The sequence below is a fragment of the Vulpes vulpes genome, chromosome 9, assembly GCF_048418805.1.
Source record: "Vulpes vulpes isolate BD-2025 chromosome 9, VulVul3, whole genome shotgun sequence".
Classification (NCBI taxonomy): domain Eukaryota; kingdom Metazoa; phylum Chordata; class Mammalia; order Carnivora; family Canidae; genus Vulpes; species Vulpes vulpes.
Genome location: NC_132788.1, coordinates 104,943,519 through 104,967,034, shown reverse-complemented (window position 1 = coordinate 104,967,034; position 23,516 = coordinate 104,943,519). Strand labels below are relative to the sequence as shown.

The 23,516-nt window shown below is 56.2% G+C and overlaps 3 protein-coding genes and 1 long non-coding RNA gene across 14 annotated transcripts in view; 2 read left to right on the top strand and 2 right to left on the bottom strand.

The window, feature by feature from the left end:
* Positions 1 to 1,980: 1,980 nt before the first annotated feature.
* TRIP10 (thyroid hormone receptor interactor 10) lies at positions 1,981 to 10,605 on the top strand. Of its 2 annotated transcripts, XM_072721635.1 has the most exons (15): positions 1,981 to 2,110; positions 3,291 to 3,406; positions 3,491 to 3,547; positions 4,430 to 4,577; positions 4,654 to 4,716; positions 4,932 to 5,036; positions 5,126 to 5,254; positions 5,827 to 5,973; positions 6,083 to 6,277; positions 7,302 to 7,469; positions 7,738 to 7,847; positions 9,393 to 9,525; positions 9,742 to 9,884; positions 9,963 to 10,084; positions 10,198 to 10,605. In XM_072721635.1, exons 1-15 carry the CDS (start codon positions 2,087 to 2,089, stop codon positions 10,344 to 10,346), a joined length of 1,809 nt encoding a protein of 602 aa, XP_072577736.1. In that variant the 5' UTR covers positions 1,981 to 2,086; the 3' UTR covers positions 10,347 to 10,605. The 2 variants fall into 2 exon arrangements, with proteins under 2 accessions (XP_072577736.1, XP_025844282.1); XM_025988497.2 differs by lacking the exon at positions 7,302 to 7,469.
* On the bottom strand, positions 3,218 to 4,551 carry LOC112911829 (uncharacterized). The gene is made up of 3 exons (XR_003233434.2): positions 4,425 to 4,551; positions 3,866 to 4,012; positions 3,218 to 3,335 (listed from the first exon to the last, which is right to left on the bottom strand). It is a non-coding gene; the product is annotated as an uncharacterized lncRNA (long non-coding RNA).
* A 185-nt stretch (positions 10,606 to 10,790) lies between the features above and the next one.
* Positions 10,791 to 20,591, bottom strand: SH2D3A (SH2 domain containing 3A). Of its 7 annotated transcripts, none has more exons than XM_072721629.1 (10): positions 20,418 to 20,561; positions 17,689 to 17,825; positions 15,843 to 16,192; positions 15,408 to 15,484; positions 13,583 to 14,067; positions 13,365 to 13,510; positions 13,020 to 13,194; positions 12,820 to 12,931; positions 12,327 to 12,512; positions 10,791 to 11,457 (listed from the first exon to the last, which is right to left on the bottom strand). In XM_072721629.1, exons 2-10 carry the CDS (start codon positions 17,755 to 17,757, stop codon positions 11,060 to 11,062), a joined length of 1,998 nt encoding a protein of 665 aa, XP_072577730.1. In that variant the 5' UTR covers positions 17,758 to 17,825; positions 20,418 to 20,561; the 3' UTR covers positions 10,791 to 11,059. The 7 variants fall into 7 exon arrangements, with proteins under 7 accessions (XP_072577730.1, XP_072577731.1, XP_072577733.1 ...); XM_072721630.1 differs by having other exon boundaries at positions 13,365 to 13,480; positions 20,418 to 20,555; XM_072721631.1 differs by having other exon boundaries at positions 11,167 to 11,465; positions 20,418 to 20,554.
* VAV1 (vav guanine nucleotide exchange factor 1) overlaps positions 13,114 to 23,516 on the top strand; it is a 58,087-nt gene continuing 47,684 nt past the window's right edge. For 3 of the 4 annotated variants that reach the window (XM_072721628.1, XM_072721627.1, XM_025988528.2), the window contains exons 1-3: positions 13,114 to 13,248; positions 19,923 to 20,247; positions 21,473 to 23,381. In XM_072721628.1, coding sequence (XP_072577729.1) covers positions 23,178 to 23,381 — 204 coding nt within the window. In that variant the 5' untranslated portion in view covers positions 13,114 to 13,248; positions 19,923 to 20,247; positions 21,473 to 23,177. Of the gene's footprint in view, positions 13,249 to 19,922; positions 20,248 to 20,975; positions 21,071 to 21,472; positions 23,382 to 23,516 lie in introns of all 4 variants that reach the window. The other variant, XM_072721626.1, reaches the window with a different exon arrangement.

Genomic DNA, 23,516 nt, shown 5'->3' with positions numbered 1-23,516 from the left:
CCTCCGCCGTCACCAATCACTAGGGAGACTGTGCTGATGTCATTGGCTCAACAGTCCACCTAACCAGTTCTGCGGGATCCGACATCCCGCCCTTGGAGCGGAATTCCTCCACCCACGCCCAACTGAAGATCGGTCCAGGACTACATTACCCAGAATGCAGGGAGACCAGACAGCGCAACAGGGCATTCAAAAACTACATTTCCCAATATCCCTCAGGACGGACTTCCCCTCTTTACCCTGAGGAGGTGGCTCCCAGCCAGAGCACTGGCTTTTGGTAAACAGGCACGTCTGCGGAGGCCTGTCCTGTTCTAATCTTGCTGATCCAGGAAAGGCCGAAACCTAGCCCCAGGCTCAATCTTGACCCTAGGATGACCTATGACCCTGGGCTGAATTCCAGCCTTAGGCGGAGACTCTTCGAACCCTAGAGTGAGGCAACTAGAAGCCCACCCACAGATCCCAAGCTGGAGGTGTCGTCGGGGACGGGGGGCTGAACACACCAACTCCGGGCTGAGTCCTTAGCTGCAACTGAGCCCGGACAATCAACCTGAAATCCAGACTTCCCCACTCCCTTCCGACCCTCGACCTACCCTGAGCCTGAGCGTTAATCTCTCTGGTTGAGCCCTCCCAACCTGGACGGAGCCCTGACCCCAGACGAGGCCTGACCGCTGGACCGTAGTTTGAGGCCAGGAACCCCTAGTGGGTTGCTGACCCCTCCGCTAAGCTGACCCCAGGTTGAGATCCTGTCCCAACTGTGGTGCCGACTTGGAACGAATCCCAATTCCAATTTGAGTTTGAGGCCAGTGTGGAGACTCCAATATCAGGCTAAGCGGCTGAGGGCAGAACTCACGCTGAGCCCCTGACTCAGCTGGTCCCCCAAACCCTGGAGCACAGCCCACTTTGCAACAGGAGGTTTTCTAGCTCAGAAGTCACCAGCAGGTGGGGCCAGGTCCCCACAGAGCCATCTGTCCCAGGATTTCAGGCCTATGTCCCCTGGGCTCCTGGGGCTCTCCTCCTGGAAGCCCAGAGGCTTGGGGCCTAACTTGTGCCCCAGGGGCTCCGGGGCGTCTGTCACCTCCGTTGGCACTAAGGACTAAAGGCAGGGGAGGATGAGGGTGGGAGCTGCAGGGTTCTCTACCCTGTCATCTCAGTGCCTTAAGGAGATTAATGAGGTGTGAACAGGCATTTATGAGGGAAGTGACAGACTTCTGTGCCCCCAGGGCCCGAGTGTCTGGAGGGAGAGGTGGAGTCGGAACCGGGGTCTGGACAGTGAAACCTGATTGGGTCTAAACGGATGCGCCTGGAAAATGGGCAGGTGGAAGCGCGAACTGGATGAGGGCCGAGGAAAGACCTGGGCCCGGTGCCCCAAGGACAGCCCGTCCTCAGTTTCCCGGCGCAGACTTGGGGAGGAGGGAGAAGGCAGGATGCGGTGGGGGTGCTAATGGACCGGGCCTTGGCGGAGGCACGCGTTCTGGGCAGGATCGAAGTCCTCCCATCCGCCCTGTGGCCGGAGGGAACCAGACCATTAGTGGGCCGAGCATAGATGTCTGGAGCCGGGCCGGCCCGCAAGAGCCCGGTGACCTCAGGTTCTCCCAGCGACGGCGGGAGGGGGGGCGGGGGGGCGGTGCGGGAAGGGGTGGCTGGTGGTGGGGGAAGGACCTCTCGGGTTGGGGTTTTAATGTCTTGGCCCTTTATTAAGGAATGGTTGAAGGAAAGAGAAAACAACAGTCCCGGGAGACTTAGGGGTGGGGAGGATAGGAGGGGTCCGGGGGATTTGGGAAATGGATGGGGGTCCTTTAAGGGGTCGGTCCAGTGGCGTCTAGTGGCCACTTTCCTTTAAGAGGGGGCGGGGCGTCCGTTGGGCCCCGCCTCCTCCGGGGGTCCCGCCTTTAGGGCGCTGTTCGGGCCTCCGCGCAGATGGGGGCGTGGCAGGGCCTGCGGGGGCGTGGCCGAGCCTGGAGGGGGCGGGGCCTGGCGGGCTGGGCCGGGCGCGCCGCTGCAGGCTGAGTCTCCCGGCGGCGGGCGGCGGGCGGCGGGGACCGGGCGCGGCGGCGGCGGCGGCGGCGGCGGCGGCTTCGGCGGGAGCAGCATGGATTGGGGCACCGAGCTGTGGGTGAGTCCGATCGGCCCGGCTTCCAAGTTTCTCCTTTTCTGGAGTTCGGATCCCTCCTCCTCCTTGCTCCTGCACGACCTTAGCGGGGGCTCGGCGCTTCCCCCTTGGGAGACCCCCGGAGTCCCCGCTTTCCGCCCTCCCTCGGACTTTCCCAGGGCGTTTCAGGACGCCCGGGGCGAAGGGCGACCTTGCAGCCGCGGAGTCGGGAAACTGAGCGCGGGGTTCCGAGTGAGGAGGGCAGGCGTCCCGGGACCAGGCCGGGGCGGCCGGGCGAGGTCACCTATTTTGAGCACCCTGGCTGGGCCGGCGGCTTATCTTACGGCCCCTGGGTCCCTGCCCGCAGCCCGCCTGTCCGGCTTGGGCGGGGGAGGGGACCCTGTGGCCACTTCCAAGCCCACGTGGGACCTGGAAGTTCCGACCGCCTTTCGGAGGCTCCAATCAACACCTTGGGGCTTGGGTCGCGCTGGGGGGGAGGGGGCTGCTTGGCTTGGCCTCGCAGCCCCCTCCCCCATCCCGCCCCAGGCACTGGGAGGGGCCGCCCCCAGGCTGCTTCTGACCTCTGCTCTGGAAGCCCCAGAAATTTCCCCTGATCCTAGCCCGGACCTCTGACCCCTCCTTTTTATGGGGGCGGTGGCTCCCTGGGTTCCTGGATGCAGAGGGGGTAACCAGATTCCTTCCCCCACAACTCTGGAATTTCTTTCGGAGGTGCAGTGGGGTCAGTGGGGGAAACGGAGTCCCGTGTGTGCGGGGGACCCCGGGAAGCATGGCGACCCGGGAACACGGAGCCTGGCCCCTGGACATTCTGGGGCCCCCCGAGCTGCGGCGAATCCTGCCCCTCTGGTCCTGACTCACGCCGGGCCGGCCGGATTTTCCGGAATCTTGGGAGGGGGGATTAGGGGAGCCGGGGCAGGGGGGAGTGGCCCTGCCCCATTCCACGCCCCGCTTGGCGGTCTGGAGGCCGGGACCCCGTAGTCCGGCCGGGGCCCCGCCCCTGTTCCCTGGCCCTTCCCGGGAAGGGGAGGGGGTTCCCGCCGGTTTCCTGCCTCCCCCCGCGCCGCGCCGGGGCGGGGCCGGGAAGCCACACCTTCTCCCAGCTCAGAGCCCTGAGGCTTCTCAGGCGCCTGGTCCGCGGGCGGTGGGGTCCCAACGTCTCGATCCCGAATCCTCCGCCCGCTTCCAGGATCAGTTTGAGGTGCTCGAGCGTCACACGCAGTGGGGCCTGGACCTGTTGGACAGATATGTGAAATTCGTGAAAGAGCGGACCGAGGTGGAGCAGGCTTATGCAAAGCAACTGAGGTGAGACCCTAGGGGGGACCCGCCTGGGGCTTGGGGAAGCTGTTGGAGGGCTGGGGGCTCAGCCTTTCTGCCTCTCTCCATTAGGAGCCTGGTGAAAAAATACCTGCCCAAGAGACCTGCCAAGGATGACCCAGAATCCAAGTAAGGATGGAGAGGAATTGCCAGGCTAGATTTGGGGGCGCCTGGGGAGCGTGTGTGTTGGTCTTACTTCCTCTCCCCCAGCTAGGCGGTAAGGCCCTCACCTTTTGCTTCATTTCCCACCTAGAGGAATGAGCGTGGATGGAGAACCTGGATCAGGATCACCTGTGCTGGAATCGAAATCCCGTTATTTTCCAGCCCCACGACTCTGGGCAATTGACTTGAGTTTTCCATTTGCCTCTCCTATTGAGCGGGGCTCCGGCACTCACTCAACAAGTGACTCTGGGTCATTGATTTATGTTTTGTGCCTGTTTTCCTCACCTGTGAAACGGGATGATGATGATGATCTTGTAGGGCTCATGCAGAGAATAACAGATCTTGCACTGAAGCAGTGCCTAGCCCATAGTTTGTCCAACATAGGAGGATTTCGCTTTTTGCCACATCCCCAGTTCCAGAATCCAAAGAGCTCTAGAAGTGAAAAAATTGTTCTGGTAGCTTGTGTGGCAGCAGCCTCTGACCTGACTTCACGTTCATCACGTCCGTGGGTTTTATTCTTCTTACTGTGAATAGTAATACCTCTCGCTGCAAAAATATTTATGGTGTTCGGTTCAGGATGCTGCCCCTGACCCCACTGGGGTGCTGCATAAAAGATGGTATAAGCATTATATCCCCTTTCTGAACCTGAAAAGTTCTGAGTTCCAAAATGCATCCCACTGAAGGGTTTGGGGTAAGGGATATGGACCAGAATTTATGGTTGCTTCCAGGAGGAATGTGTTGGGGCTTTCCCGTTCCCATATGGAGGTGGGTCCTAGGGCATCTGGCTTCCCTGGGTGGCGGGGGTGGCCTCCTGACCCTGGCTTGCTGCCCCTGCCCATCTTACCCTAGGTTCAGCCAGCAGCAGTCCTTTGTGCAGATTCTTCAGGAGGTGAATGACTTTGCGGGCCAGCGCGAGCTGGTGGCTGAGAACCTCAGCGTCCGTGTGTGTCTCGAGCTGGCCAAGTACTCACAGGAGATGAAACAGGAGAGAAAGATGGTGAGTGATCCCCTCTCTGGGTCTTGAGGACTGCTACCTCGACCCAGGTGAGCCTAACCATCTCCGTTTTGCACAGCACTTTCAGGAAGGCCGTCGGGCTCAGCAGCAGCTGGAAAGTGGCTTCAAGCAGCTGGAGAATGTGAGTCTGGGGGCGTGGAGAAGGGTGCCTCTGGCCCTAAGGAGCTGGCTGAGGGTTGCTGATCCATGGAACTGCCTGCATTGTCTGGCCTGGGGCCCCTCTGTCCCATGGGTTCCCAGCATGCCCGTTGCCCTGCATTTGCTGGGTGATGTCCCACCAGTCTCTGAAACCTTGATTTCTCACCTACTTCCTCCTTCTGGTTCTGTCCCCGGCAGAGTAAGCGCAAGTTTGAACGGGACTGCCGGGAGGCTGAAAAGGCAGCCCAGACCGCTGAGCGACTCGATCAGGATATTAATGCCACCAAGGCTGATGTGGAGAAGGTACCTGTGGGGTCTGAGATGGGTTTGGAGGTCTGGTTGGGGGGGGGGGTGCAGAACCTGGCCGTGACCCCTGCCTCGATATTCCTCAGGCCAAGCAACAAGCCCACCTTCGAAGTCACATGGCAGAGGAGAGCAAAAATGAGTACGCAGCCCAGCTCCAGCGGTTCAACCGAGACCAGGCCCACTTCTATTTTTCCCAGATGCCCCAGATTTTTGATGTGAGTGTTCTAAGCCCCCAGCCTGCCCTCCTGAAAAACACACAGAGTTACCCAACTCTTACACATTTGTCAAAACCTTAGCTGCAATGTCCCAATCTCTAAATTGAAAGGGAATTAAAAACAGCAGTGAGCTCTGTCTCTAACTCTTTCTGCCAGGATGTCTTTTTTTCTGAAACTCTTATTCATTCTTCTAAGCCCCAGCTCTAACAGTCCCTCTGAAAGGCCTCAAATTTCCTGTCTTCTGCTTTAGTCTCTTGCTCTACTCCACCTGGGACTGGCAATATCTATGTTGGGTGTGCTCTCGGTGGGTTCAAAGCCCTGGCTTCGTGGTCACCTCCTTTGAGAATCCTTTCCTGACTCCCTAGGCGAGACTGAGCTCCTCAAACTCCCCTCTCAGATCTCCCCTGTCCCATGTGTCTTCTCTGGCCACCCTGGGCTGGAAGTCTCTATTCGATTTTGTGTTTTCCCCACCAGACTGGGCTTGGGGCTGGGGCCAGTGTGGCACCCCATCGTGTTTTTGGATTGAATCGCTGCTGCTGGTCCCATTAGCGCCCCTGCCTCTGTCTCTGCAGAAGCTGCAGGACATGGATGAGCGGCGGGCCACCCACCTGGGGGCCGGGTATGGGCTCCTGTCCGAGGCTGAGCTGCAGGTGGTACCCATCATCGCCAAGTGTCTGGAGGGCATGAAGGTGGCCGCAGATGCTGTAGATGCCAAGAATGTGTGTATCTGGTCCTGGGCGAGTGGGCTGACAGGTGGGAAGTTGGAGGACCCCAGAGGCTAGGCATCTGGTCTTGCCCCTGACTGCTTGCCCCTGCTCCCTCCTGCAGGACTCCCAGGTCCTGATCGAGCTGCACAAGTCAGGCTTTGCCCGCCCTGGTGACGTGGAATTTGAAGACTTCAGCCAGCCCATGAACCGCGTGCCCTCAGACAGCAGCCTGGGCACCCCCTCCGATGGACGGCCTGAGCTCCGAGGCCCGGGCCGCAGCCGTGCCAAGCGCTGGCCCTTCGGCAAGAAGAACAAGGTGGGGGCCGGGGCCCTTGGGAAGGGGAGTGTGAGTGGGGACAGGGGGGCCCCCACTGAGTCAGCCCCAGCCGCTGGGACGCTGAGTCCCGGGCAGGAATTTGCCTCTTGGCTGCTGGCCCAGGCTGGAGGGAAGGGAGGCGGCCGGGTGATCGGCCTGGGAGTCCCCCAAGGCTGAGGGGGGGTGCAGGGAGGGGGCCCGTGGAGTCTGTCTGCTGCTTCTCGGGATGTTGGGAGGAGACCTGCTTCTGGGATTCAGGGCTGGATGAGGGCTTGAGGGACTTGTCCTAGGGACTCCCCTTGAGTCCCTCTCCATCCTGCCAGTGGGTCCTTGGGCCCCTGACCCTCAGGCTGTTTTTTCTTGGGATTTTTGGCTTGTAATGTCAAGCACATACCTGTTTTATACCTTAGACCCTCACCCCCCACCCTTAGTTTATTTCTCATGAGCCCTGTTATATATTCTTGATCCCTCCTGACATATAATTTGATACCTCCCCTCAGTTTGTACAACAGACTCCCCCAGCTTAAACCCCACCTGTAACCCTTCTGATACTTCATGCCTTCTACCTTTCTCTCAGCTTGCCTTTGACCTCTGTAGCCATGTACCCATCTGAGACCTTGATTCCCGCATGCATCTCCCTGTATTTTCTAGACTGTGAGCTCAGAAAGCTGGGTGGACAGAACCCGGGGCCTCCCTGCCCCTGCTCCCCTCCAGCCCCATGCTAGGTACTGGACATAGAATTCAAGGAAGGGATAACATAAGGGGGTAGGGAGGGGTCTGGCCTTCCGGCTCACAGTCTAATGCCCTCCCCACCACCTCCCAGATTTTTGTGTTGCTCTTTGCATGCATTTTCTGTGTGTGATTGTGCATCTTGAGTTGTGGTTTTCTTACCGTTTTTTTTTTCTTTTCTTTTCTCCATTTTGTTTTTTCTTTTTTCTTTATTATGTCCGTCCGTCCATCCATCCTCGTTCTCTACATCCTCCAACCCCTTGTGACCCACCCCCTCCCCTGCCCCCACCGGTAGCCACGCCCCCCACCCCTCTCCCCCCTGGGGGGCCCCCTGCCCTCGGCATTGCCTAACGGACCCCCATCCCCTCGCTCCGGCCTCGACCCCTTGGCCATACTGAGTGAGATCAGTAAGTCGGTCAAACCGCGGCTAGCATCCTTCCGCAGCCTTCGAGGCAGCCGTGGGGTAAGTGAGGCCTCCAGGGGAGTAGGAGGGGGCGGCCCCAGCCCACCCAGTGGCTGGGTGGTGGTACCCTGGGCTCGCTTCCTGCAGCCGGCTGGGCCCCCCTCCTCCGGTTGCCAGACCTGGACCTGCTTTGCTCTGTGCATGGCCTTGCCCCCAAAGAACCTTGGGTGGGGAGGAAGGTGGACTTGGTATGTCATAGCAGTGTCTTAGAGCATAGAAGCTGAGAATCCCCAATCCCCCCGAACTCAGTCGTCTTGCCACCTTGCAGACAGTGGTGACAGAGGATTTCAGCCACTTGCCCCCAGAGCAGCAGAGAAAGCGACTTCAGCAGCACCTGGAAGAACGGAATCGTGAGCTGCAGAAGGAGGTCGACCAGAGGTAAGGTTTGGGGCAGGTAGGCAAGGAACAAAATAAAATAATAAATGAACTGTACTGAAATGGTACTCCAGACTCTCCCTAACAAGCCCCAAGGCCCAAGCCCCAGTGGTTTTATAGGTGATTCCTACCACACTTAAAAGGAAACAGTTCATTCCAGCAAACAAAAAAAGGAGTGAAAAGGTGTCAGCTCATTTAGGAGGCTGGTGGAATCAATTCCCCTATCATTTAGCAAGAATTCAAGAAATTCAAATTCTGGACTCATTTTATTTCACTTAGGATCTTAGATGGAGAATCCTAGCCAGACAAATCCAATGATATATTTTAAAAATAATATTGCGCGTGGTGGAGATGGTCGCACAACAGTGTGGATATACTTAATGGCCGTGGAATCGTACACTTAAAAATGGTTCGAGTAGGGGCTTTCTTGTGTTATGTGTATTTTACCATAAGAAAAACATAATATTTTTTGAAGACAAGTCATGATCAATTGGGTGTTATCCCAGTAATGCAAAGATGGTTCAATGTAAAGACATCTATTATTCTTTTACTACAGTAATTGGCTAAAAAAAAAAAAAAAAAAAAAAAAAATCATGGTTATCTACTAACTCAAACACTTAAAACATCAACAATAAAAAAAACCTGCCAGATTAAAAAAGGAAAAGCTGTACTCACTCCTTCCAAGCAACGAGATCGTCTTCCCAGTCCTCTTACATAATGGGAATGACGCTGGCCACTTGTGGACGGGCAGCCAAGTTATATTTTGCCATTGCATTGAACCTCTTGTACGAAACTTTTATTGGTGTAAAGTCCCACTTGGAATTTTGTAGTTACGGGGTCTTTATGACGTAGGGGCGAAGGGGGATCCTTTGGAGTCAAGACTGGCCTTGAATTCTAGTTGTTGCACCTCACTGTGTTTGTTTCCTCATCTGTGGCACGGATCTGGTATTAGGACTGGAGAGAAGTTGAACCCAGGTTGCACAAATGCCAAGGTCTACGCTTGTTACTGCTACTGCCTGTGTATATATATATATATAGGCTTGGAGGAAACAGGGACCAGGGACTAATGATAGTACTGAGCATTTATAGAGTGCTTACTGTATGCCATACACTATTTGAGATCCTTTACATAGATTCACTGGCATCCCCAAAATCTGAGACTGTGAGCTGGGGCCGAATCCTGATTTTCTTGTTCAGGGCTATATTTCTGATGCCTGGAACAGTGCCTGGTATGCAGTAGGTAGTCAGTATGTATCTGAATAAAAAAAGGCACCGTTCTAATCTTTGCAACCACTCACATGAGTGGGATTAATGATGCGTTATCCCCATTTTCCAGATTTGCATACTGAGACAGAGGTTCAGTAACTTAACCCAGGCTCACAGACAAGGAAATGCCCAAGGATTTGAACCCAGGTGGTGAAGCACTAGTGTTTGAGATTTACCAACTGTCTTCTCTTGCTATTGGCTCCTTGAAGCAAAGCGTGTATTTTTTTTTTGCTTGTTAGATCATATGGGACTGTTCCTTCTAATCTGTCTGTGTCATCCTAGAGAAGCCCTGAAGAAAATGAAGGATGTCTATGAGAAAACACCCCAGATGGGGGACCCTGCCAGCTTGGAGCCCCGGATCACAGAAACCCTGAACAACATTGAACGGCTGAAATTGGAAGTGCAGAAGTATGAGGTCAGGGAAGACCCTGGGGAGGGGTGGGGGCCAGCGGGCCTGGCTGAGTCACTTCCTGGGGGGGTGGGGGCAGGGAGGTGTTGGTGTGGTGGTGCTCCAGCTGTTTCTCATCACAGCCTTGGGTGTGCATGGGTGAGCTCAGGAAACCTCCAGGCCCAAAAGGGGCTGACCCCAGAATCCTGCCCTGGAATTGACTGTGTGTCTCCCTCCTCTTAGGCTTGGCTGGCGGAAGCTGAGAGCCGGGTCCTGAGCAACCGGGGGAACAGCCTGGGCCGCCACACCCGGCCTCCAGACCCCCCAGCCAGCGCCCCACCAGACAGCAGCAGCAGCAACAGTGGGTCACAGGATAACAAGGAGAGGTGAGTGTGGATGCCAGAGAGGGTCTGTCCCCAGGACCCAGGAGGCCTGTCCTTACCTGCTTTGCTCTCCCCAATCAGCTCTGAAGAGCCCCTCTCAGAGGAGGGTCAGGATGCCCCCATCTACACAGAATTTGATGAGGATTTTGAGGAGGAACCGGCATCCCCCATAGGTCACTGTGTGGCCATCTACCACTTTGAAGGTGAGGACAGCTTGTAGGTCCCATCAGCTGCTCAGGGGAGGGCGGTCTTTTGGGCTAGGTTGAGTTTAAACTCACCCGAAGCAGATCTGAGCCCACTGCCCCTCCCGTGACAGGGTCCAGCGAGGGCACCATCTCCATGGCCGAGGGTGAAGACCTCAGTCTCATGGAAGAGGACAAAGGCGACGGCTGGACCCGGGTCAGGCGGAAACAGGGAGGTGAGGGCTACGTGCCCACCTCCTATCTCCGTGTCACGCTCAACTGAACCCTGCCACAGGCGGGAAGAAGGGGGCTGTTGGCTGCTGCTTCTGGGCCACGGGGGGCCCCAGGACCTACGCACTTTATTTCTGCCCCCGTGGCTTCAGCTGAGACCTGTGTAACCTGCTGCCCCCCATCCCACTCCTCATCCCAAATGGACCCGCTGTGCCTTCCACCGTTGATGTACATACTCGTGTTTCAGATCTTTTCTTCCTGCCGCTGGGCTAGGGCCATTTTGTTTTATATAAAAAATTCTATAAAGCTTTTAGAGTCCACGCGTGATTAGATTTACCTACTGGGGCTGGATGTGCAAATGCCACCCTCCTTCCTGGCCACAGAGGGAATGAAGAAGGAGACCCTGAGGTTAACTTGGGCCCACCTGGGACAAAACCTCCCTGGAGTTTGGTGCTTGTCTGTGATTGCGACATAAGGAGAAAAGCCCCGAACATCCTTTCTGTGTTTACTGCAGCTTTACTGAGAAAAGGTAGTGTTGAGCACCTGAGTGCTAGGCATTCTCCACCCGACATTTGAACACTGAACTTTAAGCCCCCATGACAACCGGTAGAAAGTACAACAGCTTTGCTCGTAAAACCTGGTGGGTTTTTATGTCGAAGGCACAGAGAGGTTGAGCCATTGGCTGGAAGCCACAGAGCTCTTAAAAAGCATTTGAACTCTGGCTTCTGAGTAAGGGATGTGCAGCTTCTCTTACCCTTGAAAGCCTCATGTTCTGCATTTGTGGGTTATGTGTGTGGGGGTGGGAGGTGGGATGGGGCCTCCAGACACCCTAGGATCCATGTACATTTTGGGGGAGCCGTATGGGTTTTTGTAAATCTGCACTCCCTTTTGTGAGGCAGAATGGGCTCCCACTGCTTTGGCTACATGAACGGCTTGGGGCAAGGTCTCTGGTGGCCCCGGAGGTTCCCCAAAGTCTGGGTGGCCCAGCTTGAAGAAGGGGGTGTGTGCTTTCAAACGTCTGGCTCCAGGCGCTGCGAAAGGGCACTGAGGACTCTTTGGAACTTCTCGAGCCGGGTGGCATGTGGCGCCCCCACGCCTTGGCTTCCCCAGAGGAGCCTCTGCACGAAGCCTGTGGTCAGGGCCTCCCTCAGCTGCGGGTTCGGCTGGAATCCTGGGGGCGGGGCCAGGTGGGCTGGGGCAGGGCCAGGCTCCCGCCTGGGCCCCATCCTCTACCTGCCTCCTCCCCTCAGAACTTTGTCCCCACAGGGCCCTGGAGGACTCTGCCCCGAAGCTCTGGACGACTGGGCGGGATCGGAGGGGAGGGGGCTCTCTGGGCTCTGCAGGACTGGGGCGGGGTGGCCAGGAGCTCGGTGGAAGCATGCTATGCCAGGGTGCTGGGGGCAGTCTGTTCCAGGTGCCTGATGGCTGAGGGGTCCCCTTAGGGGTTGTGCCTGGGGATGGAACCACCTGGGGGGGGGAAGACTTGGAGTCTGGGCAGCCCAGCGCGACACATTTTGGGGGACGCTGAGCCATGTTGGAGAGAGAGGAGTGCCTGGGTCGCTGGTGGAAGCGGAATAAGCCAGGTCGGGGGTTCTGGGGGCTGGGCTGACCCAGCACGGAGGAGGGGTGGCTCTCAGCGCAAGGAGGGGGCTGTCCTCCCAGGATGAAGGACTGACTCATTTTGGAGACAGCTAGACGTCGTCAGAGGGATCGAGGTCCTCTGGGGGCAGGGCCGCTTCAGGTGGGAGCGGGGAAGTGGGAATTTGTGGACGTGGCTCCGGGGCCGGGGGCCAACCCTTTTGGGGTGGAGAGCGCTATTGCTGTCAAGACTGTTGGCTGCGACTCGGACTTGGGGTGAGATCTCCCCGGGGGCCGGGCCGTCCCAGTCTGGGTGGAACTCTGGGAGGCGTGGCCAGAGGCTCCGGTCCCTGTCCTGGTGGGTTTTCGGGTACCGGGTTAGAGCATGGGCGGGGGGGGGGGGGGCTCGGGAAGTCGGGACCCGCTGGCAGCCCGGAGCAGAGGGAGCACTCACCTCGCAGGCGCCGGGCCGCTGCCTCACGGAACTGGGGCGCGTCCCGGGCCACCAGACGCGCCCGGTGCAGGGTGCGCAGCAGCCGCTCGCAGCTCTCGTCCAGCGGCCCCGGGAGTTCCTGGCCTTCCAGCAGGCGCACCGCGGGCACTACGTGCGGCAGCGCCACCTCGCCCGGGGCGCAGGGTCCTGTGCGGGCGAGGGCTCTGAGCTAGGCTCGGGCAGAAGATGGGACCCAGGGTGAAGAGGGTGGGAGACTGGGCGGAGGCGGACCCTGGGAAAGGCGCCCAGAAACCCACGTTCCAGCCTAGCACTCGGCGGGACCGGGGCGGGGGCGGAGCCTAGGAGGGGCGGGGGCGGAGCCTAGGCTTGGGGCCGGGTAGCCAGGCGCGAAGGGCGGGGCGTAGAGCGAGGTGGGCGGAGCCTAGGGCGGGCCTAGGGCTGGGCTAGGATTCTGGTTAGACGTGGGTGCGCAGCTCCAAGCGGTGCCACTCACCAGCGCCCTCGTCCAGCGCCCGCATCAGCGGCTTCAGCTCCTGCTCGAAGGCCAGCGCGGCCTGTGTGTGGCTCCTCCTGAGCTGGCGCCACGTGCGCTCCAGCCGGGACACCTGGGGGAGGAGCCCTGAACATGCTTCCTCTTCCCTCTTCCCCACGCCCCGCACTCTGGCTTCCTCCTCATTTCTGCTCCCCACGCACCTGGGGCATGAGCAGGGCGCCCATGACCGCAGCCAGTCCAGGCAGGTCCCCCGCCGCCCCTGGCCGCAGCGCCAGCGCCAGCTCCACCAGGCCCCGCAGGGTGGCCGCGCGCTCCTCCAGCGGCCCCGAGCAGCCCAGCACGGCCAGGGCCCCGGCCAGCGCCAGCGCCTCGTGTCTGCGGAGGTAGAGAGCAAGGGCCTGGGGGCAGTGGGAGCTTTGTAACTTGGAGGTGAGAGATGTGTGTGTCTGTGTGTGTGTGTGGGGGGGGTAGCTTTGCCCATCTCCCCTCCTCCTTAGGGGTCCGTGAATGGGGGGAGGTTTGAGGATTCCGGGTGGCCGGCTCACCTCTCCAGAAGCTCCAACCTCAAGCGATGCCCATGGGGAAGCGTGAGCAGCTCCAGGCCAGAGGTGACCCCCATGGCGCCCCGCTGAGCCTTGGTCACTCCTAGGAGGCCTGTAGCCTGGGCAGGAGGGGTTAGTGGGGAGGTCAACTGAAAAGAATGAGTATATGCGTGAGGTGCCTTGGCCTGGCTTCAACCCCTGTTTGGGGAGGAGTGACCCACCTGGCAGTCCACCAATAATAGGTGGAGGGCTGTGCTCCCAGGATGGTGCTCCAGGAAGAGGTCACGGAGAGTACTCAGGACTTTAGGTTCCAGGGGCCGATTCTGGGGGCCCAGCAGGCAGAAGAGGTTGTTAGGGGGGCAGAAAAAGACCTCGGCCTTTGGTCTTGCAAAGCTTCTGTCCTCTTCCTCTTCTTCCTCATTGGCTTCCCACCATGAGGCCTCTGTCTCTGGGCCACTGTGGCCAGTGGGTGTTTCTTGGGCACTGGGCACTCGGGGTACCAGCTCACAGTACGTTGGGGGGCGTCCAGATGCATCATGCAGCACCAGTGAGGGTGTTCGAGGTGGTTTGTTTGGTGCCTTGGCATGAAGCTGCCCATCGGAGGCCCTGAGGCCATCAACAACAGACCCCAGAGAAGCTGGCGTCTTCAGCAACACCGGGTCACTACCCATCCGAGGGAGGGCACATGTGGGCACAGGTGAGGCTCCTGGGGGTCAAACAAGAGGAGTGAAGGGGGTAGACACAAAAGATAGCTGGATGGGATGGGTGGGGGGCTTCATGGGCTACGGTCCTCCTGGTCATCTAGTCAATGACTGGGTATTTTGGTGTGGTTTTGAACCTAAAGACTTCATTGATACAAATGCTACACACATTGCCCCCCTGAAGGTGGTAAGCACTGACTAGAAAACTAACACAGAAAAAAAAGTATTCCAAAAAAAAAAAAAAAGTATTCAAAATACAAAACTACAAAAGCATCCAAGAAGCTGAATTCATCAAACTCTCAAATGATGTGTTTTGTGAAGTTTGTGGCCTGTTTACTCCTGTGGTTATTAGAACTTCAAGCTGCACCCAGGCTTCTGGAAGACTCTGTATTTACCAAGCCTATAAAATAGACCTTCTTATAGAGACTTAAAACTTTCCCATGGTTCTAGATCACTCTGGGTAAAGGCCAGAATCTTCACAGTAGGGAAAAAAAAAAAAAAAAAAAAAAAGCCCCTGAAATCTGAGCCCCAGATGGTTCAGCCACATTCACATCCTTTTGGTTGATGAACAGCTGAAGTTCTTGTTTTTGCCCTAGGACCTTTGCACAGGCTGTTCTTTCTACCTGGGCCACTCTCACCCCCCAGATACATCATTTCCTTCTTCCCCTCTTTCAAATCTTTCTCCACATGGCCTGTCCTGACTACTACTTCAAATTATAATTCTCTCATTCCCCCTATTCCAGTCTCCCTGACTCTGTTCTGCTTTTAAATTTTACTCCCAAGCCGACTCAATTATCGATGTCCATCTTCCTCCATTAGGATGTTGGCACCACCAGAGACCCTTATTTTTCTTGTTGATGTGATGTATCTCTGCACTTCATACAGCGGCTGGCATGCAGTGAGGGTTCATGATGAATGAGGGGAGGCAGGGCAGACGGGGCAGAGAGGGCACAAGGAGAATCTTCCTTTAGGTAGGATGGCCAGGGTCAGCTACTTTGAGGAACTCGAGTTAAATGAGAAGAAACCAGTCAGGAAAAGATTAGGGGAATGGGCTTTCCCATGGCCAGAAGAGCAGGTGCAAAGACCCAGAGGTAGGCACGAGACTGTGTGGCTGGAGTTATTTGAGAGGTCAGCTGTGATCAGAACACATAGAACTTCTGGAAATAATCATAAACCCTCCATTTTTAAGCCCCTACAGAGCTTCTGTGTATTTCTTAATCACCAGGACAGTTTTGAAAGCTGATTGAGCCCATTTTCCAAGAGGTTAATTCATCTGTGCCTCACCAGTCAGGCAGTGAGCGGCAGGGCAACCTCTGGACCATGTGCTGTCCTGGTAGACCCTTACCTGGTCCTGAGTGGTCTTCTCCTGACAGCCCCATGTGCTCCAAACCTGCGGGCTGACTGTCACTCCGCTTCCTAGCCCTGGGGGAAGAGATGAGGGAGATGTGTAGTCCCACCCTGAGCAGGGCAGCCCCCACCGATGCCCAGAAAACCCTTTATCTAGTCACTCAGGAGCAGTGGCCCCAACCAGGGTGCTCTACCCCCCAGGGGACAACTGACAGCATCAGAAGACATCTTTGGGTTGTGACAGCCAGGGGGTGGAGGGGAGAGGATTCTACAGGCACCTAGTAGCTAGAGACGAGGGGTGCTGCTCAACATCCTATGATGCACAGGAGAGCCCCCCACAATCAATCCAGCCCCAAATGTCAGTAACAGTTACTGCACAGGTGGAGAAACTCTAGAGGTATCAGGTGTCACCAGAGGTGGAGTCTGTGATTACCTGGGCAGCTCTATCCGAGCTGGGCTCTCTAGGAGGGTGTCCTCACTAAAGCTGCGTCGAATAGGTCCTTGTCGTATCACGGGCCTGGAGGCCACAGCCCCTGTGGCTTGGGACAGCGGACGCTGCCCAGTCACATAGCTGAGAACTAGGGAGGGCAGGCTTGGAAAACGTTCATCTTCCAGCTGAAAGAGGGCTGTGGGCCGGCCTGGACGGGGACGGAGGGCCACACGGAGCACCTCGAAGTGTAAGGCTGAGCCCTGCCAGCGGCAGGAGATCACTGGGTGGCCCCCACGGGATCTGGAGGCACGAACCAGGAAGTCCCCATCTTGCTGCAGGAGGGCCTCAGCCTTCTGGGGATGGAGGGCAGGGGGTAGAGGACTTAGCCATGAGCCCAGATGAGCCATTCATAGCGATTCCTTACCTCCATCCCCCCACCCAAAAAAAGCCACCCCAGAGACTGGGTAGTTTTGCACCAAACCATTTCCCGTTTTCTCATGGGCACACTTCTGGAGTACATTTCTCAGGCTCCCCTGTAGTTAGACATCATCTGACACGATCTGGCCAAAGGAGGAGGGCAGAAGTGCTGCCCGGAATGTCCAGACCCGGCACAGTCCTACAGCTTCTGTCCCCTATCTGTCAGGGGATGTTCCCAAAGTGCTAATGGAAGGCAGAGCCACAAGATAGAGCTCGGGTCCTGATTTATTTCTGGAGCTCCACCTTCCCCTCTCCTCAACCACCTTGTACTATAACATGAACGAGCCCATAAATATTTGTTGTGTTTGGCTGGTGACACCTTGGGGATGTTTATTACAGCTGCTAGCTGACACTGACTGATGCAACATCCACACTGAGTAAATGCGCTAAGCTTTGTGGCTTCATAAAGGACCATTTGCTGGATCCTTCCAAACTGACTGTGGCCTGGAAATCCTCCTTTATAAACATTTTCAAGCAGTCTTATGCCAGCCATGGTGGCTGGTGTCAAAACAGGGGCTGGGGGCCACAACACCAGAGGGAGACAAAGCGGAGTTGGTGATGGGGGCTGGGGAGTGAACCATACATGTCCACATGGTGGACACACATATAGCCTTTACTACGTGCCAGGCCCTGCTGTAGGTATAAAACATACGGACTCATTTAATCCTTTACCAAGGTTAGGCAGCAGATACCATTATCCCCATTTTATGAGTGGGGAAACTGAGGCCCAGATAGGTCAAATACCTTGCCCAAGGTCACACAGAATGTAAGTTGTAGGGCTGGGATTTGAATCCAGGGTGTCTGGCTCCAGGGTTTGGGATTTAAACCACTAAGCAATATTGACTCTCACAATTTGATTGGATGCCCAGGGTCCCAGAACTCCTGAGGGTGACAAATGAGTTGCAGAGGAGGGTGGGGAGATTTGGGTTGAGAGGGAGATGCCAAGAGTTCTCAACACTGATTGAGCCCTTACTGTGTGCCAGGGCCTAACTAGACCCTGGAGACACAGTGATGAATGAGACCAAGGCTCTGTCTGGTGCCGTCTGATGGGCAAGACACACAACAAACACACATGAATGAAGAAGATAATGTCTAAGAGTAATCACTGAAGGTGATAAAAGAAGGATATGGGGCCCTGGTGGCCACAGGTGCCTAAGACCCAGATGGAGAGACAAGCAAAGCCAAGGAGTCGGGTTGGGGAACAAGCCATGGTACCAACCAAGCTTCAAGACAGTCCCGAGACCCTCAGCCACCCCATCCAATAGACCTTGACTATAAGTCCCCCATCCTGGACCCAGAAGTTCCCAGCAGGTCAAGGGCAGGAGAGGCTCCCCATCAGATGGTGCTGAGGCCCTGTAGGAAGCAGAGATACCTGACGGGATAGGGGGCCGTGGTACCACGGCTGGCTGGCAAAGTCCTCTCCATCCTGTGGCACCTGCATGGAGCTCTTGGGGGCAGAGGGTGCAGGGGCTGAACTCTGTACTTTCAGCAGTCCTTAGTCTTCCACATCTGTAAAATGGGAATAGTTATTGCTGCTTCCTAAGCTTCCTGAGTGGCTGGGTCAGCCCTTCCACATTCCTCTTAGTTTTGGAGACTGCAGCCCACATCCTATCAAACCTTAAAATGCCAACTCTCTCTCTCTCTCTCTCTCTCTACATATTCTAACATGTAACATATAACCATATTCTAAATTAAACAAATTACTCATAGTAAAAAAATACACACTAGATTTTGTTTATATATGTATATATATATGTTCTAGATTCATACTATACATACTATAAAATTTAAACTTTAATTTAGATTGGCGGTGACCTCATGGAAACACTCATGCATTCACTGGGATCCTTGCAAAGGGAGAAGACCTAGGCACTGCTTTCATTTTTTTTTTTAAAGATTTATTTATTTATTCATTCAGAAAGAGACAGGCAGAGACACAGGCAGAGGGAGAAGCAGGCTCCATGCAGGGAGCCCGACGTGGGACTCGATCCTGGGTCTCCAGGATCATACCCCGGGGCTGCAGGCGGCGCTAAACCGCTGCACCACCGGGGCTTAGGCACTGCTTTCAAATGTAATGCAATTTTGATGCAGATGACATGATGCTGCGTTTTATAGAAATTTCATGAACTAATTCACTCAAACTAATATTAGGGGGGACCCACCATGTGCCAGGTGCTACTGGGCGCTAGAGGCCCAGCAGTGAACAAAACAGGGGCATCCCTGCCCTTGGGGAGCTGCTGTTCTAGTGGGAGAGATGGCAATAAAGAAAATAAATAAGTAGACGAAGGAGTAGATAGATCAGAAAGAGATAAGTGGAAAAATAAAGCCAGGGATGTGACATGAAGTGGTAGAGATAAGATTTTCCATAGGGTGGCTTGTGGAGGTCTTCATCAGTAACAACTGGGAGAATTTTGAGGGAGCGAAGCCAGGTGGGTGAAAGAACCTTCCAGGCCAGAGCAAATTTATTTTACTAATCTCTAGCTTCTTAGCAATCTGTGTGTACACTCAAGAATTCTTAAGTTGTAAGAAAATCTAACCCATACAAGGCTTTCCTATGTAACACCATTTTTAAAAATTTCATTTGTTATTATTATAGTTTTAAGTAATCTCTATGCCCAACATGGAGCTCGAACTCACGACCTGCAAACCAAGAGTCACACGCTCTACCAACTGAGCTAGCCAGCTGTCCTTCCAATCCTTCCAATGCAATATCATTTTCAAGGACATTTTGTAGAAATGTCAGCAAACAGCAATTTTGCATTTGCAGATTCTTACATTGTGGAGTTGAAGCTGATATGCTTTGTTATTATTACGGTCAAATTTAGGTCTCTGACATTTTGGGACTCCCTTGATATTGTGCAGGCCCGAGGCCCGGTGTATCTCCAGCATCTGGTGGAGAAAACCTGCCCTGGACGGGAAGGAAGCTGGCGGTCTGCTTCTCACTTCCTCCATCCTACGGTGCTCTGGGCCTGCCTGGGTGTACAGGGAAATAGCACCGGGATTCTCTCATCCTGAGTCAGCAAGGCCTTGAGTGCCAGAAGCCAGCGAGGAGTTACCAGACTTGCCTCAGGTGGCTTTAGGGGCGGGGAGCTGGGCAGGGACCTGGCTCCAGGTGCTGCATACCTGAACACCAGGTGTGTCTCCTGGATGCCTGCGTACTTCCTGTTTGTCAGCTGGGCCAGGCCAGCCTCTGTGTTGAGTCCCCCAATGTCAGCTTCCCCTGTTTTGTGCCATCTTTAGCACCCATGCAGGGGGGTCACTGACAACGCTCTGGTTAGCTTGGTGGAGGGAAGTTTGCGTGAGGGAGGAGCTCAGAGAGGGTTTAGGTCAGACATAGGCCAACTAAGTCATCCTCCTGCCCCTCATCCTTTGGAATAATTTCTGGATATTTGGGCAGGGGAGAGGGGAAGGGAGAATCAGGAAGGGGGGGTAGGGGCAAACATGGGGAAAAGAAGGGGGTTATTCATGCCCTACAGAGCACACATATGTGCACACACATGCAGGGGGGCAGCCGCCTGCCTACACATAGACACATGGACACAGACTCGGGTACTCAAACTTGACATTGAGCAAACACTGATTGGTTGAGACCTTGCTGTGTTCCAGAACCTGTTCTAGACCCCGGAGACAGTGATGAATGAGATGACGGCTCTGCCCTGTGCCGTCGGGTGGGCAAGACACACAATAAACAGAGCACAACGGATGAAGACGATAACGCCCACGAGTAATCACTGAAGACGCTGTGCTAAGGAAGGCTGGAGGCGGCGGCCACGGCAAATAACACGCAGCCAGGGAGGTCTCTCCCACCGGGTGACATGGGAGCTGAGCCCTCAATCAAGGGAAGGAGACTTTAAAAAGATTGCTCGGGCAAAGGGGGAGCAGGGAGGCTCTTCGCGTTGCACAGGAAACACGCTCGGAGGAGCACTCCCAGGTACGCCCAGGTACACGGACACGCGTGACGCACAGCGACCCAATCAGGCACTCGGCGCCCCTTCTGCGTCCGCGGTCCTCCCTGCGGGCCAGTGGCCCCACCTGGAAAAGAGATGACTCCCCAACCCAATATCCCTCTGATCCTGGATGTGCCTGGGGCCCCTCACTCACCTGGGCCGGGACCCGCGGAGCTCGCGAGAGGCTGGGGCAGGGCCGGGGAAGGTGGAGGCCCGCCCTCCCCCCCTCCGGCCCCACCTTCTCCGGCCGCGCCCGTGGGTCACCGAGCCCTTGCACCTGGCTCCGCCCCCGAGGACCCGCCTCCGACGGCGGCCTCCGGGCTCTCGCCCCGCCCCCTCGTCCCCGCCCCACCCCCTTACAGCGGTACCGGGCGCTGGCCACGCCCCCTTTGGAGAAACTGCTCCCATAAACCACGCCCCCTCGGGAACTCCGTGGGTCCCCGCGGGGGCCGGGCCACGTGGAGCTTGGCCACGCCCCCTCGGCTGGCCACGCCCACACGTTCCTCGCCCCCCCCCCAGCCCCGCCCCTTAGAGCTCGGCTCCTGCATTCCCCGCGGGCGGACGCTTAAGTACCCCCGACCCCTAGGGACGTGGGAAAGGGTGTCTCTGTCCTCGCCCCCGGGGTCCCGCGCGGGGACCGGGCTGCCTCTTACGGGCTCTCTTTTTTTTTTTTTAATTAATTTTTATTGGTGTTCAATTTACCAACATACAGAAAAACACCCAGTGCTCATCCCGTCAAGTGTCCACCTCAGTGTCTTACGGGCTCTCTAGCAGCGCGGGGTGGCGGCTGCTGTGACGAAGAGAGAGGTGCGCTTCCTCCAGACCGCCCCCCTGGGTTTCCCGGAAGGGAACTCCACGGGGTGCCGGGTTTTGTGGAGGCAAATGCGGGGAAACACAACAGCCTCCCCGTGTAACAGGACGAGGGAGATGAGCTGGACTCTGGGGGGGGGGGAACATTCAGGTGGTTTCCTTGCTCCCTGATGCTTGGAGCAAGCCTGGAAAGGATGGGGGAGTGATCTGGAACCAGAGGGAGGACGCTCTGGCCACGTGCACAATGATAACAGCGTTGAAAGCAGCAGCCTCACTAACACCCACTGGGCACTTAATGTGCCAGGACTGTTCTGCTTCCTTGACCTGCTTCGACGCATTTATTTTTTACATCGACCTCTCAGTGAAGTAGGTACCATTTTCATCACCCCCATTTTCCAGATGGAGAAACTGAGGCACGGGGCAGCTAAGCCATTTGCCCAAGTCGACTCGGCTTGTGAGTGTGGCGGAGGTGCGGATTCATACCCGGAGCCCTGGAGCGCCATCCTGTCTTCCTCGCTTCCATCTGCGCAGCCCCACATCGCTCTGATCCCTACCATAATTCTAAACGGTGAAGGTGACTGTCACCCAATTTACAGATGAGGAAATGGACTCATAGAGCGCCCAGGATGGTTGGGGATGAAAAGTTTCGGTGCCCGTGGGATCACAAAGCGGGTGATTTCTAAGCTCAGCTCCTCACCCCCTCCCCACTCCACCCCCGCCCCCTCCCCACCCCCACCCCCCCACCCCCCGCAAATGTGGAAGAGATTCGAGACCACTTTTTCTTGACCTCCTCCGTCCTAGTTTTGGTACAGTCAGGAGGGAGGGGGTAATGTCCAAGTGAAGGAGCCTAGCGCTCCCTTGTGGTTAAAGAATTAAAAAAGAAAATCCTAGGGGCGTGCCTTGTGAGATGGTCGGAGGAGGGGAGTCTACTGGGCCTAGTGGGGTGGAGGTGGGGAGAGAGACCTTGTTGACAAAATGATTTCAGGTAGTGATAAGGTCCAGGAAAGACAGTAAATGTTTGATAAACGAATGGATTAACGACACCATCGAAGTCTATGGAAAGAGATGATGGTGGCCAGGGCCATAGCAATAAAGAAATGAATTTGGGAATGTTAGAGGCAGGGCCGAAAGAAAGCTTCCAACCATGTATTTATTCATTCAACAAGTACTTATGGAACATCTATTCATGCCAGGTGCTAGGAACATATGAGACACAGATTTCTAAATAGACAATACAGAAATAAGTCTAATAAAATGTCAGGTTTGTTGGATAGTGATCAGGGCTTAATGTAGGGACATGGGAAGGAAAGTCTATGATGTGAAATGGAGAGATCTGGGAAGATTTCGTGAGAAGGTGACACTGAGCAAAGAACTGTTGGAGGTGAGGGAGTTAGCCATGAAATTGCTTGCCTAAGGCGGAGAAGCAGCATGTACAAAGGCCCTGTGGCAGGATTTTGAGGTAAAATTCTGGGGTGGCCTGGTGTCCTGGAGGAACAGTCCCTGCGTGGCTGGAGGAGAGTGGGTGAGGGAAAGTGGTGAGTGGAAGAGGTGAGGAACGTGTCATGTAGGGCCTTGTTGGCTGCAGGGTGGTGGGCTATAAGAAGAGGAGAGACATCATGACTTGCCCAGATGCTCACAGGTGTGCGCCTCCGTGGGGAGGACAGACTGTGGGGGTGAGGGGAGGGTAGCCTGGGGCCCAGGGTAGAGGAGGCTATGCTAGTTCAAGCTGAGATGTTGGGTGCCAAACCAAGGCGGAGGCAGAGGAGAGGGGTCAGAAGAGAGCAGACGTTGAGTATGTTGCTGAGGTCATACTGCTCATGGGTTGGATATGGAGGAAGGCGACAGGCCTCAGTAACTCCACCAGCAGCCTCCCACTCCCCGGGGCCCACCCTGTGTTGAGCTGGTGGGGGAAAGAGATGCCAGGTCCTGCATAGAAGGGGCTGGGCTGCAGCTGCTCCCGCCCCCCATGGCTCCTCCTCCTCCACCCCCTCTCAGGGCGACAGTTACAGGCAAAGAAGAGGAAGTGGTAGTTAGCTAGCACAGGCAGGCGGGCAGGCGGTGGAGGCCGCAAGGGCGCGAGGGCTGACCCGGTAAGGCAGCAGCCATGGAGCTGTGGCGCCAGTGTACCCACTGGCTGATCCAGTGTCGGGTGCTGCCGCCCAGCCACCGTGTGACCTGGGACGGGGCCCAGGTGTGCGAGCTGGCACAGGCCCTGCGGGATGGCGTCCTTCTGTGCCAGCTGCTCAACAACCTGCTGCCCCATGCCATCAACCTGCGTGAGGTCAACCTGCGCCCCCAGATGTCCCAGGTGAGCCTGCCATTGGCTGGAGTGCCAAGGGTTGGAGGTGGGGGGCACCCCAGGCTAGCACCAGGGGAATTAATACCCTGAAACTCTGGTCTGGGATGTAGAAGGGAATATGATGCGGACTCTGGGGCTGGCACA